Source organism: Musa acuminata, chromosome BXJ2-9, assembly GCF_036884655.1.
Source record: "Musa acuminata AAA Group cultivar baxijiao chromosome BXJ2-9, Cavendish_Baxijiao_AAA, whole genome shotgun sequence".
NCBI lineage: Eukaryota > Viridiplantae > Streptophyta > Magnoliopsida > Zingiberales > Musaceae > Musa > Musa acuminata.
In genome coordinates this window covers 18,355,599-18,377,777 of record NC_088346.1, presented here as the reverse complement: position 1 = coordinate 18,377,777, position 22,179 = coordinate 18,355,599, and the positions used below count along the sequence as shown (strand labels likewise).

General features: G+C 39.7%; 2 protein-coding genes across 2 annotated transcripts; one reads left to right on the top strand and one right to left on the bottom strand.

The window, feature by feature from the left end:
- The first annotated feature begins 10,281 nt into the window (after positions 1-10,281).
- Positions 10,282-11,654, top strand: LOC135623290 (oxygen-evolving enhancer protein 1, chloroplastic-like). Its single transcript, XM_065126080.1, has 2 exons — positions 10,282-10,643; positions 10,718-11,654. The coding sequence occupies exons 1-2, from the start codon at positions 10,395-10,397 to the stop codon at positions 11,474-11,476; spliced, it is 1,008 nt and encodes a 335-aa protein (XP_064982152.1). The 5' UTR covers positions 10,282-10,394; the 3' UTR covers positions 11,477-11,654.
- Positions 11,655-18,229: 6,575 nt separating this feature from the next.
- Positions 18,230-21,517, bottom strand: LOC103974554 (uncharacterized). Its single transcript, XM_065123644.1, has 4 exons — positions 21,440-21,517; positions 21,262-21,355; positions 19,277-19,489; positions 18,230-18,897 (listed from the first exon to the last, which is right to left on the bottom strand). The coding sequence occupies exons 1-4, from the start codon at positions 21,515-21,517 to the stop codon at positions 18,230-18,232; spliced, it is 1,053 nt and encodes a 350-aa protein (XP_064979716.1).
- Positions 21,518-22,179: the final 662 nt, after the last annotated feature.

Here is a 22,179-nt window from a genome sequence, read left to right as displayed (position 1 = left end):
TGGCAAGGATTGTTCCTAAGGCTTCAACGTAGGATGTTTCAATAGTTTTTTCATCCCATGATCCTTTGAAGTAAAGTCCTATGCTTTTCATGGGAATACCTATCATATCACAAATGAATCTATCAGTGATTGAAATGTGTTGTCCTAAGAGATAGGTTGATATCCTTTCTTCATCATCTTTTTGCATGTTGTTATAAAACAATCTAACTAGTCTAGGATAAATGGGTTCGTTGATCTGCAAAATGGGAAGTAGATTTAGGTTTGCAAACCAATGGATAGTCTCTACATCTCTTAGTTCATTCAGATCTACGTATTTTCCCTTATTGATGCTTCTTAGTTCGAAGGAGAGAAATTTTTCAGCATGGTTTTTGGAATCAAAAAGAGTGAGATCAAACTCTTCTACTACTCTCCTCTTTCCCTTGTCCCTTGAGGATCTTCTAGATCCCATTACTACTGCTGTTTAGAGGGATGATGATGAGCTAAAGTAAATGAAGAACAAAACAGAATTTAAGAGCTTCTTAGAGAGTACCTTTGTGAAATCTTCAAGAGAAGGAAGGATTCTTGATGTTTTGCTCCGAAATAAGAGGTATTTGGAAGGCTTAGAGGAGTGAAATGGGAATGGAGGAGACTTGGAAGAGTAGAGGAGGAAATGGGGGTGAGTTGGGGTCGGTTCCTCAGCCGGCCCTAGCGTGATTTTAAAGAGCAGAGCTGCTGGCGGTTGCACCTCTGGCTGGAGCGGTGCAACCTCTGGCAACCCGTGATAGCTGGAGGTGCAACCGCCAGCTGGAGAGGTGCCACCGCCTGCAGCAGGTGAGTGCTTAACATTATTTGATTAGGGAGCCTTTGCTTTGAGGAGAGTTTCAGAGCAATTGATGTTTGTTACATGATTTCGTATGAGTTTTTATTTAAGGAAGAAGCTCTTTGTAAGATAGATCTTTTAACGTGCGTACGTATATTTGTTTGGTGTCCCTTTTAAGATCATGACATATTTAGTTTCTACAAGAATTTAATTCGTAGATGAACAGGTTTTGAAGATCAGGGGGGTATGTGAATTTGGATATGATATATTTCTAATTGTATCGTATTTGTGATTTCATAGCTTCCACTTGTTACTTAAGCGTTGCGAGTCCCTTTTTGATTCTTGGTTTATGACCATTAAGAGTCAAGGAGCAGAACATTATTTCTTGCTCCGGCCTAGACTTTTAATGTTTTTATAGGAACGGATGATCTTTAGGAACCCATTTGCTTTTGGGTGCCTCATAAATAGATCTACATTTTCTATCATGTTGCATAGAGTTTATCATGGTTCCTTTAGGAACCCACATCAATTTGTTTGGACTTATTTTCTTGAATGGACAACAATGTGTCTTGTGTCCAGATTTGCAACAAAAGTTGCACTTGGTTTGGTGTTGAACGTGTAAGATGGGGCCTTTTACAAAGGTAGTTGGATTTCGGTGAGGACTCCTCACAAATCCAATCCCACTTCTTTTGGGAGCATGACCCTTGTTTGTAAGGATCATGTTTAATGACTTGCTACCAACCTCGAATTTCTTCAAGGTGTCCTTAAGTAGCAAGTTTTCTTTTTGTATAGTTTCTAAATCATGACATTTGATACATGACTTTAAACTATCATGATGTTCGACTTTTAATTTATCAAACTCACAAGTAAGATTATCATGTACCTTTTTTAGCAACTTGTATTTTCTATTTATAACTTTGCATTCATCAAATAAATCATGGAAGGCATTTAGTAATTCATCGAAAGATAAATCAGCATCTAATAAATCCGTTACCTCCTCTTCGATGGCCATAAAGGCGTAATGAGCAACTTGCTCGGTGTTGGACTCCTCTTCCTCAGATGCGCTCGAATCATCCCATGTTGCTTGGAGCGCCTTCTTCTTTGTTGTTCTTTTCTTGACTTGGGGACAATCACTTTTGTAGTGTCCCGGCTTTTTACACTCGTAGCAGATCACTTGGTCCTTCTTTGATTCAAGTTTATTTTTCACATCGTTTTTAAACTTGTTTCTTTTGAAGAATTTCTTAAACTTTCTTGTCAAAAGTGCCAGGTCATCGTCACAATCCTCATCACTTGAGTTTTCTCTCAAGTGGCATTCAGAAGTTTTAAGTGCCATATCCTTCCTGTTCTTTGGAAGGATGTCTTCTTGCTCTTCATGAGCTTTGCAGGTCATTTCGTAGGTCATTAATGACCCGATTAGTTCTTCAAGAGGAAAATTTTGCAGATCTTTTGCCTCTTGAATGGCGGTGACTTTAGGATCCCAACTCTTAGGAAGGGATCTTAGTATCTTATTAACAAGCTCAAAATCCGAAAAGCTCTTTCCGAGTCCTTTTAGACCGTTGACGACATCCGTGAAACGGGTAAACATGTCGCCAATGGTTTCACTCGGTTTCATTCGGAAAAGTTCAAAAGAATGCAGCAACAGATTGATTTTTGACTCTTTCACTCTACTTGTGCCCTCGTGGGTCACTTCAAGTGTGTGCCAAATATCAAAAGCAGTTTCGCAAGTTGAAACACGATTAAACTCGTTTTTATCAAGTGCGCAAAATAAGGCATTCATAGCCTTTGCATTAAGAGCGAAAGCCTTCTTCTCCAAATCGTTCCAATCGATCATTGGAAGAGAAGATTTTGAAAATCCATTTTCAACAAGGTTCCACAGTTCAAAATCCATAGAAATAAGAAAGATCCTCATTCGGGTCTTCCAGTAAGTGTAGTCCGTTCCACTGAACATGGGTGGACGTGTAATTGAATGCCCCTCTTGGTTTCCGGCGTATGCCATCTCTCTTGGGTTTTAATCCTTTAGAGAGTTAACCTTGCTCTGATACCAATTGTTAGGATCGAGAGCACTAAGAGGGGGGGGGGTGAATTAGTGCAGCGGAAATCTTATAACGATTAAAAAACAAAAGCTACGTTTGTTCAAAAACTATTATGATGCAAAAGCAAATTCTCAGTTTGTATCTAAGTGCAGTTTGCGTCTAAGCGCAGATTGCGTCTAAGCGCAGTTTTACGTCTAAGCGCAGATTGCGTCTAAGCGCAGTTTTGCGTCTAAGCGCAGTTTTGCGTCTAAACTCAGATTTATGTCTAAATGCAGATTTACGTCTAAACGCAGATTTACTTCTAAACGCAGTTTTGCGTCTAAGCGCAGTTTTGCGTCTAAACTCAGATTTACGTCTAAATGCAGATTTACGTCTAAACGCAGATTTACGTCTAAACGCAGTTTTACGTCTAAACGTAGTTTTACGTCTAAACGCAGATTTACGTCTAAACGCAGTTTTACGTCTAAATGCAGTTTTACGTCTAAACGCAGTTTTACGTCTAAACGCAGTTTTACGTCTAAACGCAGATTTACGTCTAAACGCAGTTAGACGCAGATTTACGTCTAAACTTTGAAACTCGTTTGTATACTCGCAGAAGGCAGTATGCAGTTGAAACCAAGACGTAAACGTGAACTGAAATCTGATGATTGAGCGAAGAAAGCCGATTTACGTCTGAATGCAGTTTTACGTCTAAATGTTGAAACTCGTTCGTAAAATCGTAGAGGACAGATTGCAGTTATTAATAGGATTAAAATGTAAGCGTAAACTGCAAGGAAGCTCGTTCGTAAAAGCACGGAAAACGGTTCTGCAGAATCAAACGTAAACGTAAACTGTAATGTATGAAAATACGAGTTTACGTCTGAATGCAGATTTGGAAGAACAGCACTTAGAACTTGTTCGTGAAAGCGCAGAGAGCAGTAGTGATGAGGGAGGTTTGCAGTAATGATAAAGTGCTCGAAAATAAACGCAAACCAGAGATTTAGAGTGGTTCGGTCAGCCTTGACCTACTCCACTTTTGGCTTCCTCCACCGATGAGGTTGCCGACGTCAACTAGGTGCCTTCCTTCAATGGGCGAAGGCCAAACTTCCCTCTTACAATTTCTCTCCTTTTGGCAGGCTTAGGAGACAACCTTTACAGACCTTTCTCTCCTCACTTTACAATTGAAAACTTGAAGAACAGAAGGAGGAGACTTAAAGGCTTTACAACACTTTTGAGCTCTTTAGAATCACAGAAAAGATCACGATTTTGGTATAGGTCTGTATCTTTTCAGTGCTGAATGGGTGGGGTATTTATAGGCCCCAACCCAATTCAAAATTCGAGCTCAAAACGATCAAATCGATCAAATCCCAGAATTCTGGGATCAGGCGGTTGCACCTCTCGACTGGAGAGGTGGCACCGCCTGGCAGAGCTCGACGACTGAGCTCTGCCGATTGCTTCTCTCTGCCAGAGCTCGAAGACTGAGCTCGATGGTTGCATCACCTGGCAGAGCTCGAAGACTGAGCTTGGTGGTTGCATCACCTGGCAAAGCTCGAAATCTGAGCTCGGTGGTTGCATCACCTGGCAGAGCTCCAAGCTGAGCTCAGGCTGATCCACCTCTCTGCCAGAGCTCGAAGACTGAGCTTGGTGAATGCATCACCTGGCAGAGCTCGAGACTGAGCTCAGGCTGATGCACCTCTCTGCCAGAGCTCGAAGACTGAGCTCGGTGGTTGCATCGCCTGGCAGAGCTCGGAACTTGAGCTCTAGCGGTGCAACCTCTTGGTTGGGGCGGTTGCACCTCCCAGCCTTGCAGCCCTGGCGGTTGCACCTCCCAACCCCACAGCCCAGGCGGTTGCACCTCCTGGCTGGGGCGGTTGCACCTCTCAACCCCACAGCCCAGGCGGTTGCACCTCCTGGCTGGGGCGGTTGCACCTCCTGGTGCAATCAGGGTCCGAATGGTTCACTCCATTCGGCCCACTTTGAATCTTTTCAGGGGCCCAATTGCCCCAAGATTAAGCTAATGGGATCACCTCCCATTTTCATGCTTAATCATCATGCTAACTACGATTATCTCTAAGACAACTTCTGCAGCTTGCTCCGATGCGTCAATCGCTTCTTCCGGCGAGTTTCCTGCCAACTTCCGTCGATCAACCGATAACCCTCGGTGATCCTTCTGCGGACATCCGGCATACTCCTGGACTTTGCGACGATCCACTTGGCGAGTTCCGACGAGCTTCGCTTGGCAAGCTTCTGGACTTCTCGGATCTGTTCTCTCTGAACCTCCGACGACCGTCCGAACTTCCGTCGAACTCTCGAACTCCCAACGTGATCATGATCTTGACTCCGGCGCAACTCCTGCTGCTTGTCTTACTCTCATCGTAGTTAATCCTGCACACTTATCTCAACACATAGATTAGATAACAAATGACAATTGACTTCATCATCAAAATCCGAGATTCAACACTTAGGGGAAGCATCCTATACCTTGGGGGTTAGAATCTATAGAGATAGATCCAAGAGGATGCTTGGCTTATCCCAGTCCAGGTACATAGAAACCATTGTCAAAAGGTTTGGCATGGAAAATTCCAAGAGATGTCTCATACCCATGAGACATGGGATATCATTTTCTACGAGTATATCCCAAAGACTCCAGAAGAAATGGCAAACATTGATATGACACCTTATGCCTCAGTAATATGGTCTATCATGTATGTCATGCTATGTACTAGGCCTGATATAGCATATGCTCTGAGTGTCACGAGCAGGTATCAGGCGGATCCAGGCTTGGAGCACTGGAAAGCAGTAAAGTGTATCCTTAAGTACTTGAGAAGGACTAAGGATCTTTTACTAGTATATGGAGGTAATAGCCTTAAGGTTAAAGGCTACACGAACTCAATTTTTCAATCTGATGTCGATAATTGCAAGTCGAATTCAGGGTATGTGTACACCTTGAATGGAGGAACAGTGTGTTGGAAGAGTTCTAAGCAAGATACTACTGCTGACTCGACCACAGAGGCGGAGTACATTGCTGCATTAGATGCAGCAAAGGAGGGAGTTTGGGTGAAGAAGTTCATCACAGATTTGGGAGTCGTGCTAGGTAGCAAGGAGCCGATCTCCTTATATTGCGACAACAATGGGGCGATTACACAAATAAGGGAACCCGAGTCTTATCAGAAGTGTTCCGAGGAGGTTCCAACTTATTAGAGAGATCGTAACCCGAGGAGATGTAGTAGTGGAAAGAGTTTTATCCGAAGATAACATTGCAGATCCACTGACAAAACCGTTGTCTTATTTTGTCTTTGAGCATCACAGGGGTCTAATGGGGATCAAACACATAGGTGATTAGCTTTAGATCAAGTGGGAGATTGTTAGTCATAGGTGCCCAGCAAGCCAATCACGTGAGTGATGGCACGTATGACTTGATACAGAATTTTTTTGCTTATTATATTTTGGCGTATATCACTTTATAACTATTGCATATGTGCATATATATATATATTGTGATGTCCTTAGATTTGTGCAATGGGAATCAGATCGTGATGAGATTACGATAATGAGATCGATTCACCTTTAAATACATATCCTAAATAATCCCGATCACAGGTTACTCGAGAAGGACATCGTGATAATCGGACAGACTGGTGTGTTGTATACCCGTCAATATGATGGATGCAGCTGGTCTCATAGCTGCTCGTGTAGGGACACTTGGGATATAGTACATGTGCTCATTGGAGAATGAGTTCACTGATTGATCCACTTACGGAATGCTGGATGGTTGATGATGCCTTATTGTCAAACAATGATTTCGTAGTCCTAGTGGTGTATCTGGTCCTTAGACTTGAGACACCAAGGATGTCTTGTATGAGTGCTCCACTCTTTGATACCAGACTTATAGGTTTGGTTGTCCCAGATCTAGTACAGCTAGTCATTGGGAGTGGTAGTCGACCTTACGAGGGCTATTGAGTGTTGATAGAGGATCATCCACTCTCGACGTCATGAGAGGAATATCCCATGTGTTCTTGCTCAGACAAATCACTGGCTAGGGTCATTCGGGTTGAGAGAGAAAGGTTTCTCCGGGAGAATCCGATTAGAGCGAGACTCGAGTATAAACCGTATGGGTCTGACAGCACCATGCTCGATATATGATCTCTGGGATATTAGATGGATGAGGGACTATAGATACACAGTAACTAAGGACAGATAGGTCCAATGGATTGGATTCCCTTGTATCGTTTGGGGACTACGGTGTAGTGGCCTAATACGTCCATAGTCGATGAGTCAAGTGAATTATTGCAAAGATAATAATTCACTGAGTTAGAAGGAGTTCTGACAGGTATGACTCACGGCCAGCTCGATATTGGGCCTAGAGGGTCACACATATATGGTAGGCATTGCGATGAGTAGAGGTTCGGATATGAGATATCCGACGGAGCCCTTGTCTTATTGGATGCAGATCCAATACCCACTGGGGGAGGACCCATTAGGGTTTGATAGTGGACCTCTATAAATAGGAGAGATTCAGAGCCTCATAGGCTAGAGCCTTTGCTTGCTTCTCCTATTCTCCTCCCCCTCTCCACCTCAGAGCAGGCCTGGAGGTTTGAGGAGCGTCGTCGCAACCCTACTGTGTGGATCATCGCTAGAGAGGAGGACGCTTGACCTCCTTCACCCTCACCTAAGGATCTGCAAGGAAACAGGGATATACGATCTCCCTAGGTAATACAATCTACTCTATATGCAGTTTTAAGTTTCGTGGATTTTGCGCACCAATCTTCGCATGACGATGAACATCTCTTTGGGAATCAGGGATTTTGTTTTCTTGTTCTTTCGCTGCGCATATGATGTCGCCCCCAAGATTTCCCAACATACTGGAGAGCCTTAGCAAATTTCAACAAGATGGGAGCTTAAGTTCTACGTTGAACAGATTAGGAGGTACAAAAAAAGGGCCCAAGGATGGTAACACACACTACTCACGCATTAGGGTAGAATTTCCACGATAGGAATATGGGGGTCCGACTAGTTGGATCTCTAAGGTGGAAATATTTTTTCATTTTCATAGAACCCTAGAAGAATCTAAGGTAGAAGTGGCCTCAATCCAGCTCAATGGAGATGCAATCCAATGATATGATTGGTATGAAACTTTCCACAGAGTTCCTTCATGGGAGCAGTTCAAAAGAGGGCTTCTTGTTCGCTTTGGCCCATCCGAATATGAGAATGTTGATTGCCAACTTGCCAAAATTCGTCAGACTTCTATAGTGTTAGAATATCAGAGTAGGTTTGAAAGATTATCAAATCAAGCTAGAGATTGGTCGGACCGATAACTTCTAGGTACATTTATTAAAGGGCTTATTCCAAAGATCTAGTGTGAAGTTAAGGCTCGTCAACCTCGTACTATGATAGCTACGATCTTATTTACACATCTACATAAGAAAAAAATTAGCAAGGAGAGATTAGCAAGAGGTTTGTACTATGATGAAAAGTGGAGTATGGAGCACCGATGTAAACAATGGCAACTTCTGATGATTGAACCAATTGGAGAGGAACCGAAAGCTAAGAATGTGGACTCCGATCATGAAAGTATAAATTCTAATGAAGATATTAGATCTACCATACATATAATGCATGCATTAGCCGACTACTCTAACCCGCAAACTATGAAAGTTGGCGGAACTTTGGAATATTAGCCTGTTATAGTTTTGATTAATATTGGTAGCACTAACAATTTTATGGACAGTGAAACTATTGACCGATTGGCCCATCACATTGAAGGTTATGAGAGACTTGAAATAACAATTGCTGATGGATAGATTTTCACTTGTGATATAGCAAATGTTCAAAGATAAAAATGATTATACATGACCAGAAGTTTTCTACAATGATTGCTACACTAAAAGACCATACTTATAAAAGGCCAAGACATATTGCTTATACTATCAAAAAGTTGAGACCATACTTACTTGATCAACGAGTTGTGATGTATTACAGATAGCCTATGATTGAAGTGTTGAAAGAGAAGCTCCCCGAGTTTGATGCTGCTTAGCCTTAAGGACAAGGCTGATTTGAAGGGGGCAAAATTGTTAGGATCCCTTTATTTTCTAATCTTTTGAATAATGTTTATTGAGTATGTTTAATTGAGTCGGATAGAGTTTATTTAATATTTATTTATTATTAGAGTCCAAGTCCTAGTAGACTCTGGGTGGAACTCTATAAATAGTGATGTAATCATTTCTCTTGTAAATCAATTAGTTAATCAATTAAATGTTATTCCACTTTATGGACAAACCCTAGGAGGCCAATCCCCTCGAAGCGATCAACGAGACCGATCTTCTCGAAGCGATTATTATCATTCTCTTTTCTCCTCTTTCTTCCACGATAAGACCTTAGGATCTTATCAATTGGTTTCAGAGTGACGATAAGATTTTAGGGTCTTATCAAATGGGTGAAAAATGTGATAAAGAGATTACATCTTATTATTTTGATGCGGAAGACTAGGACAAAAGAGAAAGAAGGTGCATTTAGTATATATCAAGGCTAATTAGTGCATTGCCCGAAGTGGTTGGGCTCAGCCCATTAGGCCTATCTCAGGTTATTTTTCTCTTAACATGATTTTGAAATTGATATAACTTAATATGAGTCTAATTTGGTTTAATAAAAATAAAGAGTTTTCAATCTAAATTTATCCTTCCATCTCATATCTTAACATTCTTAGTGTAGCACCCATTTTTTATTTCTCTCCACTTAATTATCTCCTAATCCATCTATGCATATATAAATGAATTTGCAACACTTATGTTTATTGCACTTGAGGATTGTATCCTTTCACTATAAAATATATTTAAAAATATATTTCAGTACTATATATACTTCAAATAACATTTTAAAGAACTTTATACATAACAATTTTAAAAATATATATTTCAGCTTTAAAAACTACTAATATGAGTTTTTATATATCACATTTATGAAGAATAGATTTCATAAAAATATATCTCTAGGTGCTAGTAATATTTGCACGTTATATACTTTTAGATAAGTCAATAGTAGACGTAATTATTTTTGATGGAGGGAATGGTCCCTCATGAGTAATATGTTTTAATAACTTCCCAGAAAAAGAAAATTCTTTTAAGAAGCCTCAGCAAGCCTCCTCATCAAGGAACTATGTATCAAGCTAGAGTCGATTCTATTCCTCATCCAAATAGAACGTTAACCAACGAACATGGGCTATCATCAGGTTTTCCATGAAACTAAACAACTCTGACAAAATTGTGCACCACACATGCCCAAGTGCAGCACAAGTGTGACTTGGTTTATCCTGTGTGGTGACAGCCATGCGTCTGACTACTGACGTGACCAGGACTCATTTGCTGGATGCAAAGCACCAACAGAAGTGGCAGCTCAATGAGCACCACACAGAGACAATCTGTGGCGTACCACAATTGCCACATGGGGACTCACCAACCAATGAGAAGACATCCCTTATCCAACCCTCTTATCCACCACCCACACCACATCTTTTAACTCGCCTTCGCAGAGATCCTGCGGAGAAGAGGAGGAGGAGGAAAGCAGCACAGGCACAGTAGCAAAGAAGAATGGCAGCGTCCCTCCAGGCCGCCGCTACCCTCATGCAGCCGGCAAAGGTCGGCGCCACCAGCCGGACCGCTGCAGGAGTGCAATTGAGGTCCTCATCTCACCTCACCAAGGCCTTCGGCCTTGAGCCTGCTGCCAGTGCCAGGCTCACCTGCTCCTTGCAGTCGGACGTCCGAGAGATGGCCCAGAAGTGCGCTGATGGCGTCAAGCTCGCCGGCTTCGCCCTGGCCGCCTCCGCCCTCGTTGTCACGGTACTCGTCCATCCTCCTCGTTCGTTCTCTCCTTCCTCGTGACTACCTCTTCTTTACCGGCACACATGTGACAGGGAGCAAGCGCGGAGGGAGTGCCGAAGAGGCTGACATATGACGAGATCCAGAGTAAGACGTACATGGAGGTGAAGGGGACGGGAACGGCGAACCAGTGCCCGACCATCGACGGCGGGGTGGAGTCGTTCGCCTTCAAGCCGGGCAAGTACAACACCAAGAAATTATGCCTCGAGCCCACCTCCTTCACCGTGAAGGCGGAGGCCGTGAGCAAGAACGCCCCGCCAGAGTTCCAGAAGACGAAGCTGATGACCCGCCTCACCTACACGCTGGACGAGATTGAGGGGCCCTTCGAGGTCTCCCCCGACGGCACCGTCAAGTTCGAGGAGAAGGACGGAATCGACTACGCTGCCGTCACCGTGCAGCTTCCCGGCGGCGAGCGCGTTCCCTTTCTCTTCACCATCAAGCAGCTGGTGGCCTCCGGCAAGCCCGAGAGCTTCAGCGGCAAGTTCCTGGTGCCCAGCTACCGGGGCTCCTCGTTCCTGGACCCCAAGGGGAGGGGGGGCTCCACCGGGTACGACAACGCGGTGGCGCTGCCCGCCGGAGGGAGGGGAGACGAGGAGGAGCTGAGCAAGGAGAACATCAAGAACACGTCGTCCTCCACGGGGACCATCACGCTGAGCGTCACCAAGAGCAAGCCGGAGACGGGCGAGGTGATCGGCGTGTTCGAGAGCTTTCAGCCGTCGGACACCGACCTAGGGGCGAAGACGCCCAAGGATGTGAAGATCCAGGGCATCTGGTATGCTCAGCTTGAGTCGTAGAGAAGAGCTTTCTGCGTCAGCTATATATATACCATCTCTCTCTCTCTCTCTCTCTTTCTCTCTCTCTCTCTTCCTTGGACTGCTGCTGGCTTGATTGTTCTGATCTATGAAATAATTAACAGACGTATTAATGATGTAATAGTTTATATTTTCTGAAGTTGAATCTTACTTCCTATCATTGTTCTTACATTAGGATATGGATGCTGGAAATGAAACAATAAATGGAGAGAACTGTAATATATGATAATCCTTAGCAGATTAAACTTTTAGTTTATATGTTTCCAATCGTAATATATAATAATCTTGAATACATAAATGAGAGTTGAACTACCAAAATAAATGTTTACCTTATGGAAGATTTGTCATTTGTTGGTATTTTATCGATGATGAAGAAATTTTAGAAGTTTTTCCATTTTTGGATTGAAAAAATTATACAGTAACAACAAGAAGTCATAATGTCCTTTTTATTTAGAGTCAGGTGCATAGATCCTTTGCCATCATTGAGTATTGAAAACATTATATGAATAATTTATTGCATGATTATATAAAAATAAAGGCTTCACATGATTTTTAAATTAGAAACAACAAAAATGGTTACTCCAATGAGGACATTTTTTATGCTGCTTCTAACCCAAGAAGCCAAGAGGAGAACACTGAACCATTCTGATGTCATTGGACATGATCACTCCAATGAGGTGTAGGGTTTCCCTTCTTTTGATCCAGCAAATACTGAACAGATTTGTAGGATAGAACAAGAGACCTGCAAGATAAGATGGACTGACAAAACAAAACGAAGAGATCCAATCTACAGCTAATTAGCAGCAGAAAACCAGGCAATAACTCACCAAAAGTGTACTGGATACCGGATGAGATTTGGCCACTTCGTTCTTAAGAAGGCATCCCTTTGTAGTATGTTTAATATAAAAGAAAAAAAGCATGTGCCGATCACTATCCCACCATTCCTAGATGTCTGAAAACTCCCTAGTATAAATATTTCTTTTCCCTCTAATTTCCCCTGAAAGATGAATTCCTCAGGGTTGTTTCTAATAAAAGATACTTTTCTACAAACCGTCTTACTTATAAAGATTGCTTAAAGAAATCTTTATTTTATCTCCACATGAAAAGAAGAAAATCATCAGTCCAGATGTTAGTGGATCAATTTCATTGCTATACAAAGCAAAAGAAGCAGATTTCATAAATTGCAATTTCCACGAAATGCCCATGTACATCTTGCAACATAAAGTGATAAAGCAGTCATTCCCTATCAATCAGTTCCAACTTCCTATCTAATAAATAAAAGGTCAAATTGGACCGATTGCGAAAATTCCAACAACAGCTCATGAGCTTGGGGAGGAACATAAGACACATTTCCTCCTGTCTGGTCTCAGAGCTAATAAAAAGTTATTCAAGAGCAAGTATATACTACACAGATAGTATTCTCATTTATTAGATCGTCATCCAATAAGTGATGGGATATAAAGAGAAATAATTTTTGTATATGAACAAATACTAGCACATGCAACGGAATTAAATAAAATCACAATGCAACGGAATTAAATAAAATCACAATAAAATAGAACATCAAGATATATGTGGAAAATCCCTCTAATGTGAAGGGTAAAAATCATGGGGCAAACTAGAGATAATCCACTATAAGAATAATGAATATACAAATCTCAATCTCATACCCTAAACCCTAGTAACAGTCACAAGAGAATAACTGGGATATAAGGATCACGTCACTATCCACAATATCTGAAACCTCTCCAAGTAATCACAGCAAGAGTCTACTGTAGATTTGATCTAACCTAAAATGAGAACACTGCTAGATGATTCAGAACGGTTTCTTTGCGTTGTCTTTGTTTTCTTTCCTTTCTTTTTTTTATTTTTCTGCCTTTTTCTTCTCCTCTTTTCTGCTGTGAAGATTTCCACGTTACTGCCCTTTTCTGTCCAAAAAAATGCAACCACCTTCACGCCAAAACGTAGCCACCACACCCCCCTTATATTGATCTAGGGTTAGGTTAAGAGGGGGTGTGGGCTGTGGGTTGATAAAGCCCACATTGGGCTGAATATAGGCTATCAGCCCAACAATCTCTCCCTTCAGCTCATAAGGGAAGTTGTTCCATGATTCCTCAATGTGAAGCCATGCTAACTAGTTGTCGGGATATCTCATGTCTTTCTTTTGGTAAAGTCTTTGTCAATATGTCTACTCCGTTGTCATTTGTGTGAATTTTCTAAAGCTACAACTGCTTCTCTTCAAATACATTTCGAATCCAATGATATCTGACATCTATATACTTTGACTTGGAATGAAACATTAGGTTCTTACACAAATGGATGGCACTCTAGCTGTCACAATGCACCACATAATTTTCTTGTTTCAACTCCAATTCTTATAAGAATTCTTTCATCCATAACATTTCTTTGCATGCCTCTGTAGCAACAATATATTCTACTTCTATGGTGGAGAGAGCAATACAACTTTGTAACCTGGATTGCCATGACACAGCCCCCTTGTAAAAAGTAAGTACATAACCTGAAATAGACTTTCTTGTATTTATATCTCTTATCATATCTGCATCTATGTAACCTGTTAACACATATGGTCCACCTCCAAAGCTTAAACAAACCTTAGAGCTCCCTTTGAGATATCTAAAAATCCACTTCACTACTGCCTAGTTCTTTTTGCTTGGATTTGTAAGAAATCTGCTAGTAACACCGACTGTATATGTGATGTCTAGCCTCGTACATACCATTGTATACATTAAACTTCCAACTACTGAAGCATAAGGAACCTTTTGCATTTTCTCCTTCTCCTCATCACTTGACGGACTCTATTCTGAGCACAACTTGAAGTGACCTGCAAGAGGAGAACCAACTGGTTTTGCATTGCTCATACTGAATCTTTCCAATACATTCTCGATGTATTTCTCCTATGATAATCAAATCTTCTTATTTTTCCTATCACGAAAAATCTGCATACCCAATACTTATTTTGCTGGCTCCATGTCCTTTATTGTAAAGGACTCACTCAGCTCCTTCTTTAATCTGTCAATTTTAGATATATCTTTCCCAAGAATAAGTATGTCATCAATATAAAGTAAAAGAATAATAAAATCCTCACCAAACCATTTGATGTACACATAATGATCTAAAGTCATTCTTTTGTATCCATTTTTTGTCATAAATGAATCAAATTTTTCTGTACCACTATCTCGGAGCTTGCTTTAGCCCATACAAGCTCTTTTTTCAATTTGCAAAAAAAGTTCTCTTTACTTTTGACTTTGAAGCCTTCTGGTTGCTCCATATAAATTTCCTCCTCTAAATCCCCATAAAGGAAAGCTGTCTTCACATCTAACTACTCAACCTTCAAGTCCTGGCTAGCAGCAATACCAAGAGCAACACGAATAGAAGACATTTTAATAACAAGAGAAAAAATCTCTTCAAAGTCAATACCTTTCTTTTGACCAAAGTCTTTCATAACCAATATAGCTTTGTACTTTGGTTGAGAACAATATTCTTGAGTCTTCAACCTGAAAACTCACTTGTTCTTCAATGCCTTCATTCCATTTGGTAGTAGCACCAAATCATAAGTGTGGTTCTTTTGAGAGCATACATTTCTTCCTGTATAGCAACTAACCACTTCTCTTTCTGCTCACTTTCAACTACTTATTGGTAACTCTCTAGTTCACTTGCATCAGTAAGCATCATATACTCATCTATAGAGTATCTTTTGGAAGGTTGACATTGTCTAGAAGATCTTCTCAACTGTGGTTCTATGGGAAGTTGCTCTCTAACTTCTTCTTGCTCAATATGTCCTACAGGTAGATCAACATTAGGCTCTACACTATCTTTCTGCACATCTCCCCCATCACCCTAATATACTAGAGGGGTAATTGGGTCACAATATGCTAATCCTTCTACAGAAGTATTGGTTGGTGCCTTCTTTTTAAAATCTTCCAAAGTTTGATCATCAAAGAAGACTACATCTTTGCTTCTAAACACCTTATGCTTTTTTGGATCCCAAAGCCTGTAACAAAAATTATTATGCGAGTAGCTAAGAAAAATACATTCTTTAGTCTTACCATCTAGCTTGGACCTCTCATTGTTTGGAATATATACAAATGCATGACAACCAAACACTCTCAAATGCTTGTAAGAAATATTTTTCCCTGACTATACATGCTCTGCAACATCATCATCTAGGGCTGTACATGGTGACAAGTTGATCACATCAACTGCATTCCTCAAAGCCTCATCACAAAACTTTTTGGGTAGCTTGACTTGTGAAAAGCATACATCTAATATTTTCCATGATGGTGCGGTTCATCCTCTTTGCAATTGCATTATGTTGAGGTGTACTAGGAATTGTCATCTCATGTTGGATCCCATCTAACCTACAATAATCATTAAATAATCCTGTATACTCAACATCATTATCTGATCTTATGCATTTCAATTGTCTTTTTGTCTCCCTTTCAACCTTAGCATGAAACTCTTTGAAGACATTAATAATATGATCTTTGGTCTTCAAAGCACAGGCCCAAACTTTCCTAGAAAAATCATTTATAAAAGTGATAAAATAAAGTTCACCACTTATACCAAGAACATCAATAGATCCACCATGACTTTTTGTCCTTAAAGGACCACATACATCTGTATAAAATCGGTCTAAGACATGCATTTTTCTAGACAAAGCAAGACAAGCAAATGAAACTCTATGTTATTTACTAGTCAAATAATCAATACAAGGGTTCAGATATATACCTATGAGGTCTGGCAATACCTCTTTCTTGGAAAAAGCTTGCAGCCCCTTCTCGCTCATGTGCCCCAGTCGCCTATGCCACAACTCCATGCTGAAGTTTTTTTCTATAGCATTAACTACTAACCATAAGCTTTAGCCTGCAACTTGTATAAAATATGATATTTCTTTCCATTAGCTATAACAAGAGAACCCTTACTGAGCTTTCATTGCCCTTTGTGAAATCTGTTATCATAGTCTTCATCAGCTAGTCTTCTAACTGAAATTAAATTCAGCCTCAAATCAATCACATGCCTCACATCCTTAAGCACCAACTTGCGACCAAGGTTGATCTTTAAATGGATATCACCCATGCCTATGATGTCTACTGTGTCATAGTTGCCCATCTTGACAACACCAAAATTTTCAGACCTATATGTAGCAAAAAACTTCCTCCGTGGTGTAGCATAATAAGAAGTGCCTATGTCAATCACCTACTCAAGATCCTGACACACACAAGAAAAAATATCATCAAAATGAGACAATCAAATAATCACCACCCTGCACTATAGTTGTGATATTATCTTTTGACTCTATAGACTCCACTTTTTTTCCCTTTTTCTTGCTCTTCTTAGGTTGCTTACATTAGTTCTTGTAATGTCATTTCTCATCACAATTATAGCAAACAATATCTTTTCTTGATCGTGACTTGCTCCTACTCATGCGTGAATTGCTTCTAGACTTTGACCTTCCTCTGTTCTCTGAGATAAGTGCTTGTGAATCATTCTGAGATGTTGCTGAACTCTTTCTTCTCAACTCCTCATTCAACAAACTGATTGCTACTTGACTCATAGTGACAACACCATCTAGCGCAAAACTACTGAGGGAAACCACTAGTGTCTCACAACTTTCTGGTAATGAACTAAGAAATAACAATGCCTGCAACTCATCATCAAGAGATATTTTCATAGAGGATAACTGGTTAGTAACACTTTGCATTTCATTCAAATGCTCAACAATAGAAGTACCCTCTCTATATTTTAGGTTCACAAGTTTTTTGATCAAAAAAAATTTTGTTGTCAACTGTTTTTCTTTCATAGAGACTTTCCAACTTTTTGCAAAGAGAATATGCAGAAATTTTAGTAGAAACATGGTGAAAGACACTATTATCAAGCCATTGTCGAATAAACCCAATTGTTTTTTGATCTAACCTCTTCCACTCATCATCTCTCATAGTTGTGGGTTTTGTACTATCCCCCTACAAAGGTCTATACAAATCTTTGCAATACAAGAGATCCTTCATTCTTGGTTTTCATATCATCTAATTGTTTCCATTTAAACTAATTATGCGAGAAATATTACTGGCCTCCATGTTTAAATACAAAATTAAATCACCAAAAATCCTGCTCTGATACCAGTTGACGGGATATAAAGATAAATAATTTTTCTATATGAACAAATACTAGCAGACTATGATATGCAGCGAAATTAAATGAAATCATAATCAAATAAAATACCAAGATATACATGGAAAAAACCTCCAATGTGAAGGGTAAAAACCACGGGGCAAACTAGAGATAATCCATTATGAGAATAATGAATATACAAATCTCAATCTCATGCCCTAAACCTTAGCAACAATCACAAGAGAATAACTGGGATACAAGGATCACGTCACTATCCACAATATATAAAACCTCCTCGAGTAATCACAGCAAGAGTCTACTATGGATTTGATCTAACTTGAGATAAGAACACTGCTAGATGATTGAGAACAGTCTCTCTGCATTGTCCTTATTTTCTTCCCTTTCTTTATCTTGTTTTTCTACCTTTTTCTTCTCCGCTTTTTTGCTGCGAAGATCTCCACGTTGCTACCCTTTTCTGCCAAAAACCGCAGCCACCTTCACGCCAAAACGTAGCTACCACACTCCCCTTATATTGATCTAGGGTTAGATTAAGAGAGGGTGTGGGCTATGTGCTGATAAAGTCCATATTAGACTGAATATGGGCTGTCAACCTAACAACAAGTTCCTCGTAGAGTTCTCCAATATTTTGCAGGTGCCAAAGACACCATCAGGTGTGCCTTCAAGATTTCTAAGTTCAATATGCATCTCATGAACTAAACAATACATCTTCTTGGCACTCATCTTCATTTGAGCAGTCTCCTGTGGTGAATAAACAGAAGCACCAAGCTCGTTAACCTGGGAACCCATCTCTTGGCAGTGGGTAACAAGTTTCTCAAAGGAATCCACTGATTCCTTGGTGCTAGACTTATGGCTGGAGCTCTTAATTAAGCCTGTCATAAACCGGATAAGCTCTTTCACGACAGTTAGCGTATCGGAAACCACACTGATGATTAGTTGTGCAGTTACCGTCTCCTCAGCTGAAATGTCATCATCAATGTCGGCTTCAGTTAAGTCACCCCCTTCATCAGATAAAGATGTTGATTCATCCGCTTTACTGGACATGCCGTCTCCTGAGTCATCAGAAGAATCACCCTTGTGTTCCTTAAGTTCCTCCATTTCTCGAAGGATATCCCTGACAGAAACTGCTACCTGAGTCATGGCACCCCGAACAGCAGTGCAGTTTGTTGTTGCAGTTTTTTTCAGAGCATCACATGCTTCCCAAACTGTCCCAGCTAGCTGTGGGATGGATAATCTTTTCACATGATCATGACACTCTGCAAAAAGACCACAAAAAAACATTATTTCCTCTGGCTTCAACCCCACAACTCATGTTGCATAATAATGTAACAGAAACACCATATAGCTTGTCCAAACCGAGAAACTAGAGCAACTTCTCTCGTGGTGTCAATAATCAACAAATGATAATTGAGCTTATGTGTCTTTGCTATACTCACAGGTAAAAATTTAGATTCACAATACAACCTTTTCATTTTCAAGTTTATAACCTGTCTTCTTGTACGTGGGGCTCAGTAATCAGATCATGCCAATGGATCATCTTATATCATGAAGGTGGTAAAAGGCAAAATAATTTCAACTTCAGCCATGATTATCTAAAACTCTTGATGTTCCTATGGTTAGAAGTGTCATACACACCATGATAGCACACTGCTTTTCTTAGTAGTGCAATGCTGCAATCAACGACTTGCTTGGCGGAAGCACTGATACTTGTTGCATGGAGGGTGGGCCCTGTTCCAACCTTACTTCCATGGCAAAATAAGAGAAAACCATGTAGTATGTTACAGTACGCTCCCATTTTCTCCTCCAATGCCATGATATCAGGTGCTTCTCCACTCCAAAGCATCCCAGCTGCATAGCAGCATTTGCACAACGGCTCAGTCCTAAGCAAAGAAAGCTAAAATGCAGAATAAATATCATGTCAAAGAGGAATCCTTTATGCATCCAGATTTCATAAACTAATATCATTGTACAAATTAAAACATGTTTATCAATGCAAATGAAAGCTGATAAAGAAAACACAACTTAAGCAAAAATATTCAAGTATGTTAGTGCATCACGTCCTGCTTAAGTTGATAGTATAAACTGATGACTTTATGCAAGGGCATCACTTTTTCCCGCATATCCTTCCCACTGGAAAATACAGTGACCCTCAAAGTTTCTTTGTTCATGCTGACTAGCTAAATTCACAAAGAACCTCTGATCCCTTCAAATAATTACATCCCACCAAAGGAATACCAGAAGAAAGAAGCATAACAGTTATCAATATGGATTGCCCATAGCGTTGATCATTATGATGTCAAAAATGGATAAAATGAGTAACCAATAAATCTTCACTCGCTCAACCAGCTTCATTAGAAAATTACCACAAAATAATAATTGCAATAAACAAGTTGAACTTATGATAACAGTCAAAAGAAAATGTGTGGTAAAACCACATAAGTTAGCTACTTAAAGAGTGAAGAAAGAAGTTGGCTAACTAAAAGCTGCTCTAATTTTTCAAAATTAGCTGTGGCGTTCTGAAAGAAACAGAATCGACAAGATGGGAACCTTGGTTTTGACATTTTAACTAATTTTAACTGCTACCAAATGAAAAGCAGATATTCCAACATGACATATGACCTCCAAGCATGATTCAAATATGTAAACTACAATTGAGAGTCCAGTAAATATCAGGGTCTAACTTATTTATTATATTTATAAAACACAGTTCCCACATTCTCAATCGAACAAATGATGAATTCAAGCCTATTTAAGTGTGTGATAGTAATAACTACATTGAAGGTAAAAAAAATATGTTTAAGATTACCAATGAATCCTCTAAAGGAACATTCAGATACAGTTAAGAATTTTCTCCATCTCTGGTATGATGAACAGAATCTATCACCAAGTGATCCTATAACTTGCTGCATCCTATGGCTAAAAGAACCAGTAGTTCTTACTTCTTAAGAGCTTAGTGGAACAAACTTTTTCCTGGTCAAGGGAAATATATTATTCACTATATCCAGATTGCATCAAATACAAAAATTAGAGTTTGATGTTACAACAGGGTAACAAGCTTGCAGGGCAGTAAGCTCTTGGGAAACAGGAGCATTCTCTCAAGGGTCAGGAGTATATATGAGGAAATATAATTTGTCCTCTCGGGTGTACGATTTGGTTTGTGAAGAATTATAGGTCCAAAAACAAACATGACTTCTTTCGCAAACTTTGTAGAATTCTAGTATGCAAATTCCAGGTCATCCAAAAGTGTTTTCTGTCTGGGTTATTTTAACAATCCGGACATCTGAAAGCATTGTATGCGGGCAAAATAGCCAACTAAAATCACAGTAAAGTTGTGTTGATGTTCTACCGTATCGCACGCAGTCTTCTTGATGCTAAAGACGAGGAGCAACTCTTTTGAGAGAGATGATATTATACTCTGTCTAACGCATCAGCAGGACTTCGATGGAACTCAGCTTCGAAGTGAGAGATCACGACAGCAAGAGACAAAACTTAGTAAAGAAAACTTCACAACAGGGGCGTTGATCTAATTCGATATGCATTTCTCGTCTTACTACACTATCGAGGGAGAAGCAATCCAGATAGAACAAAAAGAAAAGAACAGCAGGAAATCAAAATAATACCCATAGTTGCCTGTTTGAAGACCTCGTCTCCCAGCTTGATGACCTCCGACCAATCCACCTTATCGAGCGACGAAGCCGCCGGGATATCCAACATCTGCCGTCACGATCACAGTGCATGAGAAAGAAGGTTGAAACGGGGAGATCAAGCATCAAGAGACCGAGTTCGGCATAGCCGTACCTGGAGCGCCTCTTGGATGCTACGGACGTGGGCATCGAGGAGTCGAGGGAGATGCGCCCTTCTCCCGCTTATCGACATCTTCTCCATGAAGACGGTGGGAACGAGCAAGCGGGCAACTTATTTGTCCTAATAAATCCCATATTCACACGCGCCCGCACAAAATGGATTTACATATCTGAAATAGGATCAAGCAAATTTTCGAAAAAACCTTAATTTTAATAAATTCCTGTAGAGCATCTCCATTTCCAAATTTTTCTTAATAAAATCTTAATTTAAAAAATAATCTTCAATATTTTATAACTTTTTTCCATTACATCTTTACTCTTTATCTTTTCAATAATCAACTCATGTAATCAAACTGGTCCAACCAATATAAAACTGGAAACGATTCAAAATAAATTATATTTAGTAATATATATTAATTAATATAATTAAAAAATAAATTTATTAAATTATACTAAATTATATAATATAAAATAATAAATTAACAAATAATTTTAATAACTATAAAATAAAAATAAATATTATAATATATATATTAAAAATAAATATAAATTATAAAAAATTTAAAATTGTTATAGAAACTTGAAAATAAATTTGAAATATCTATTTGACCACTGTTTTTTATTTTTAAAATTTTAAAATAGTTTTTTTTACTGATTTTGACCTTTAAAAATTAAAATTATCTAGATAATATTAGCAAATTATTATTTAAATTTCCAAAAAAGAAAAGTTATATT

Excerpts from the sequence above, each read along its gene's own strand:
- LOC135623290 (XM_065126080.1), top strand. The coding sequence starts at position 10,395 with ATGGCAGCGTCCCTCCAGGCCGCCGCTACCCTCATGCAGCCGGCAAAG. Across the intron at positions 10,644-10,717 it reads CCTCCGCCCTCGTTGTCACG|GGAGCAAGCGCGGAGGGAGT; the intron begins GTACTCGTCCAT and ends CACATGTGACAG.
- LOC103974554 (XM_065123644.1), bottom strand. The coding sequence starts at position 21,517 with ATGTCGATAAGCGGGAGAAGGGCGCATCTCCCTCGACTCCTCGATGCC. Across the intron at positions 21,356-21,439 it reads GCATCCAAGAGGCGCTCCAG|ATGTTGGATATCCCGGCGGC; the intron begins GTACGGCTATGC and ends TCGTGACGGCAG. Across the intron at positions 19,490-21,261 it reads CTTCAAACAGGCAACTATGG|CTGGGATGCTTTGGAGTGGA; the intron begins GTATTATTTTGA and ends GCTGCTATGCAG.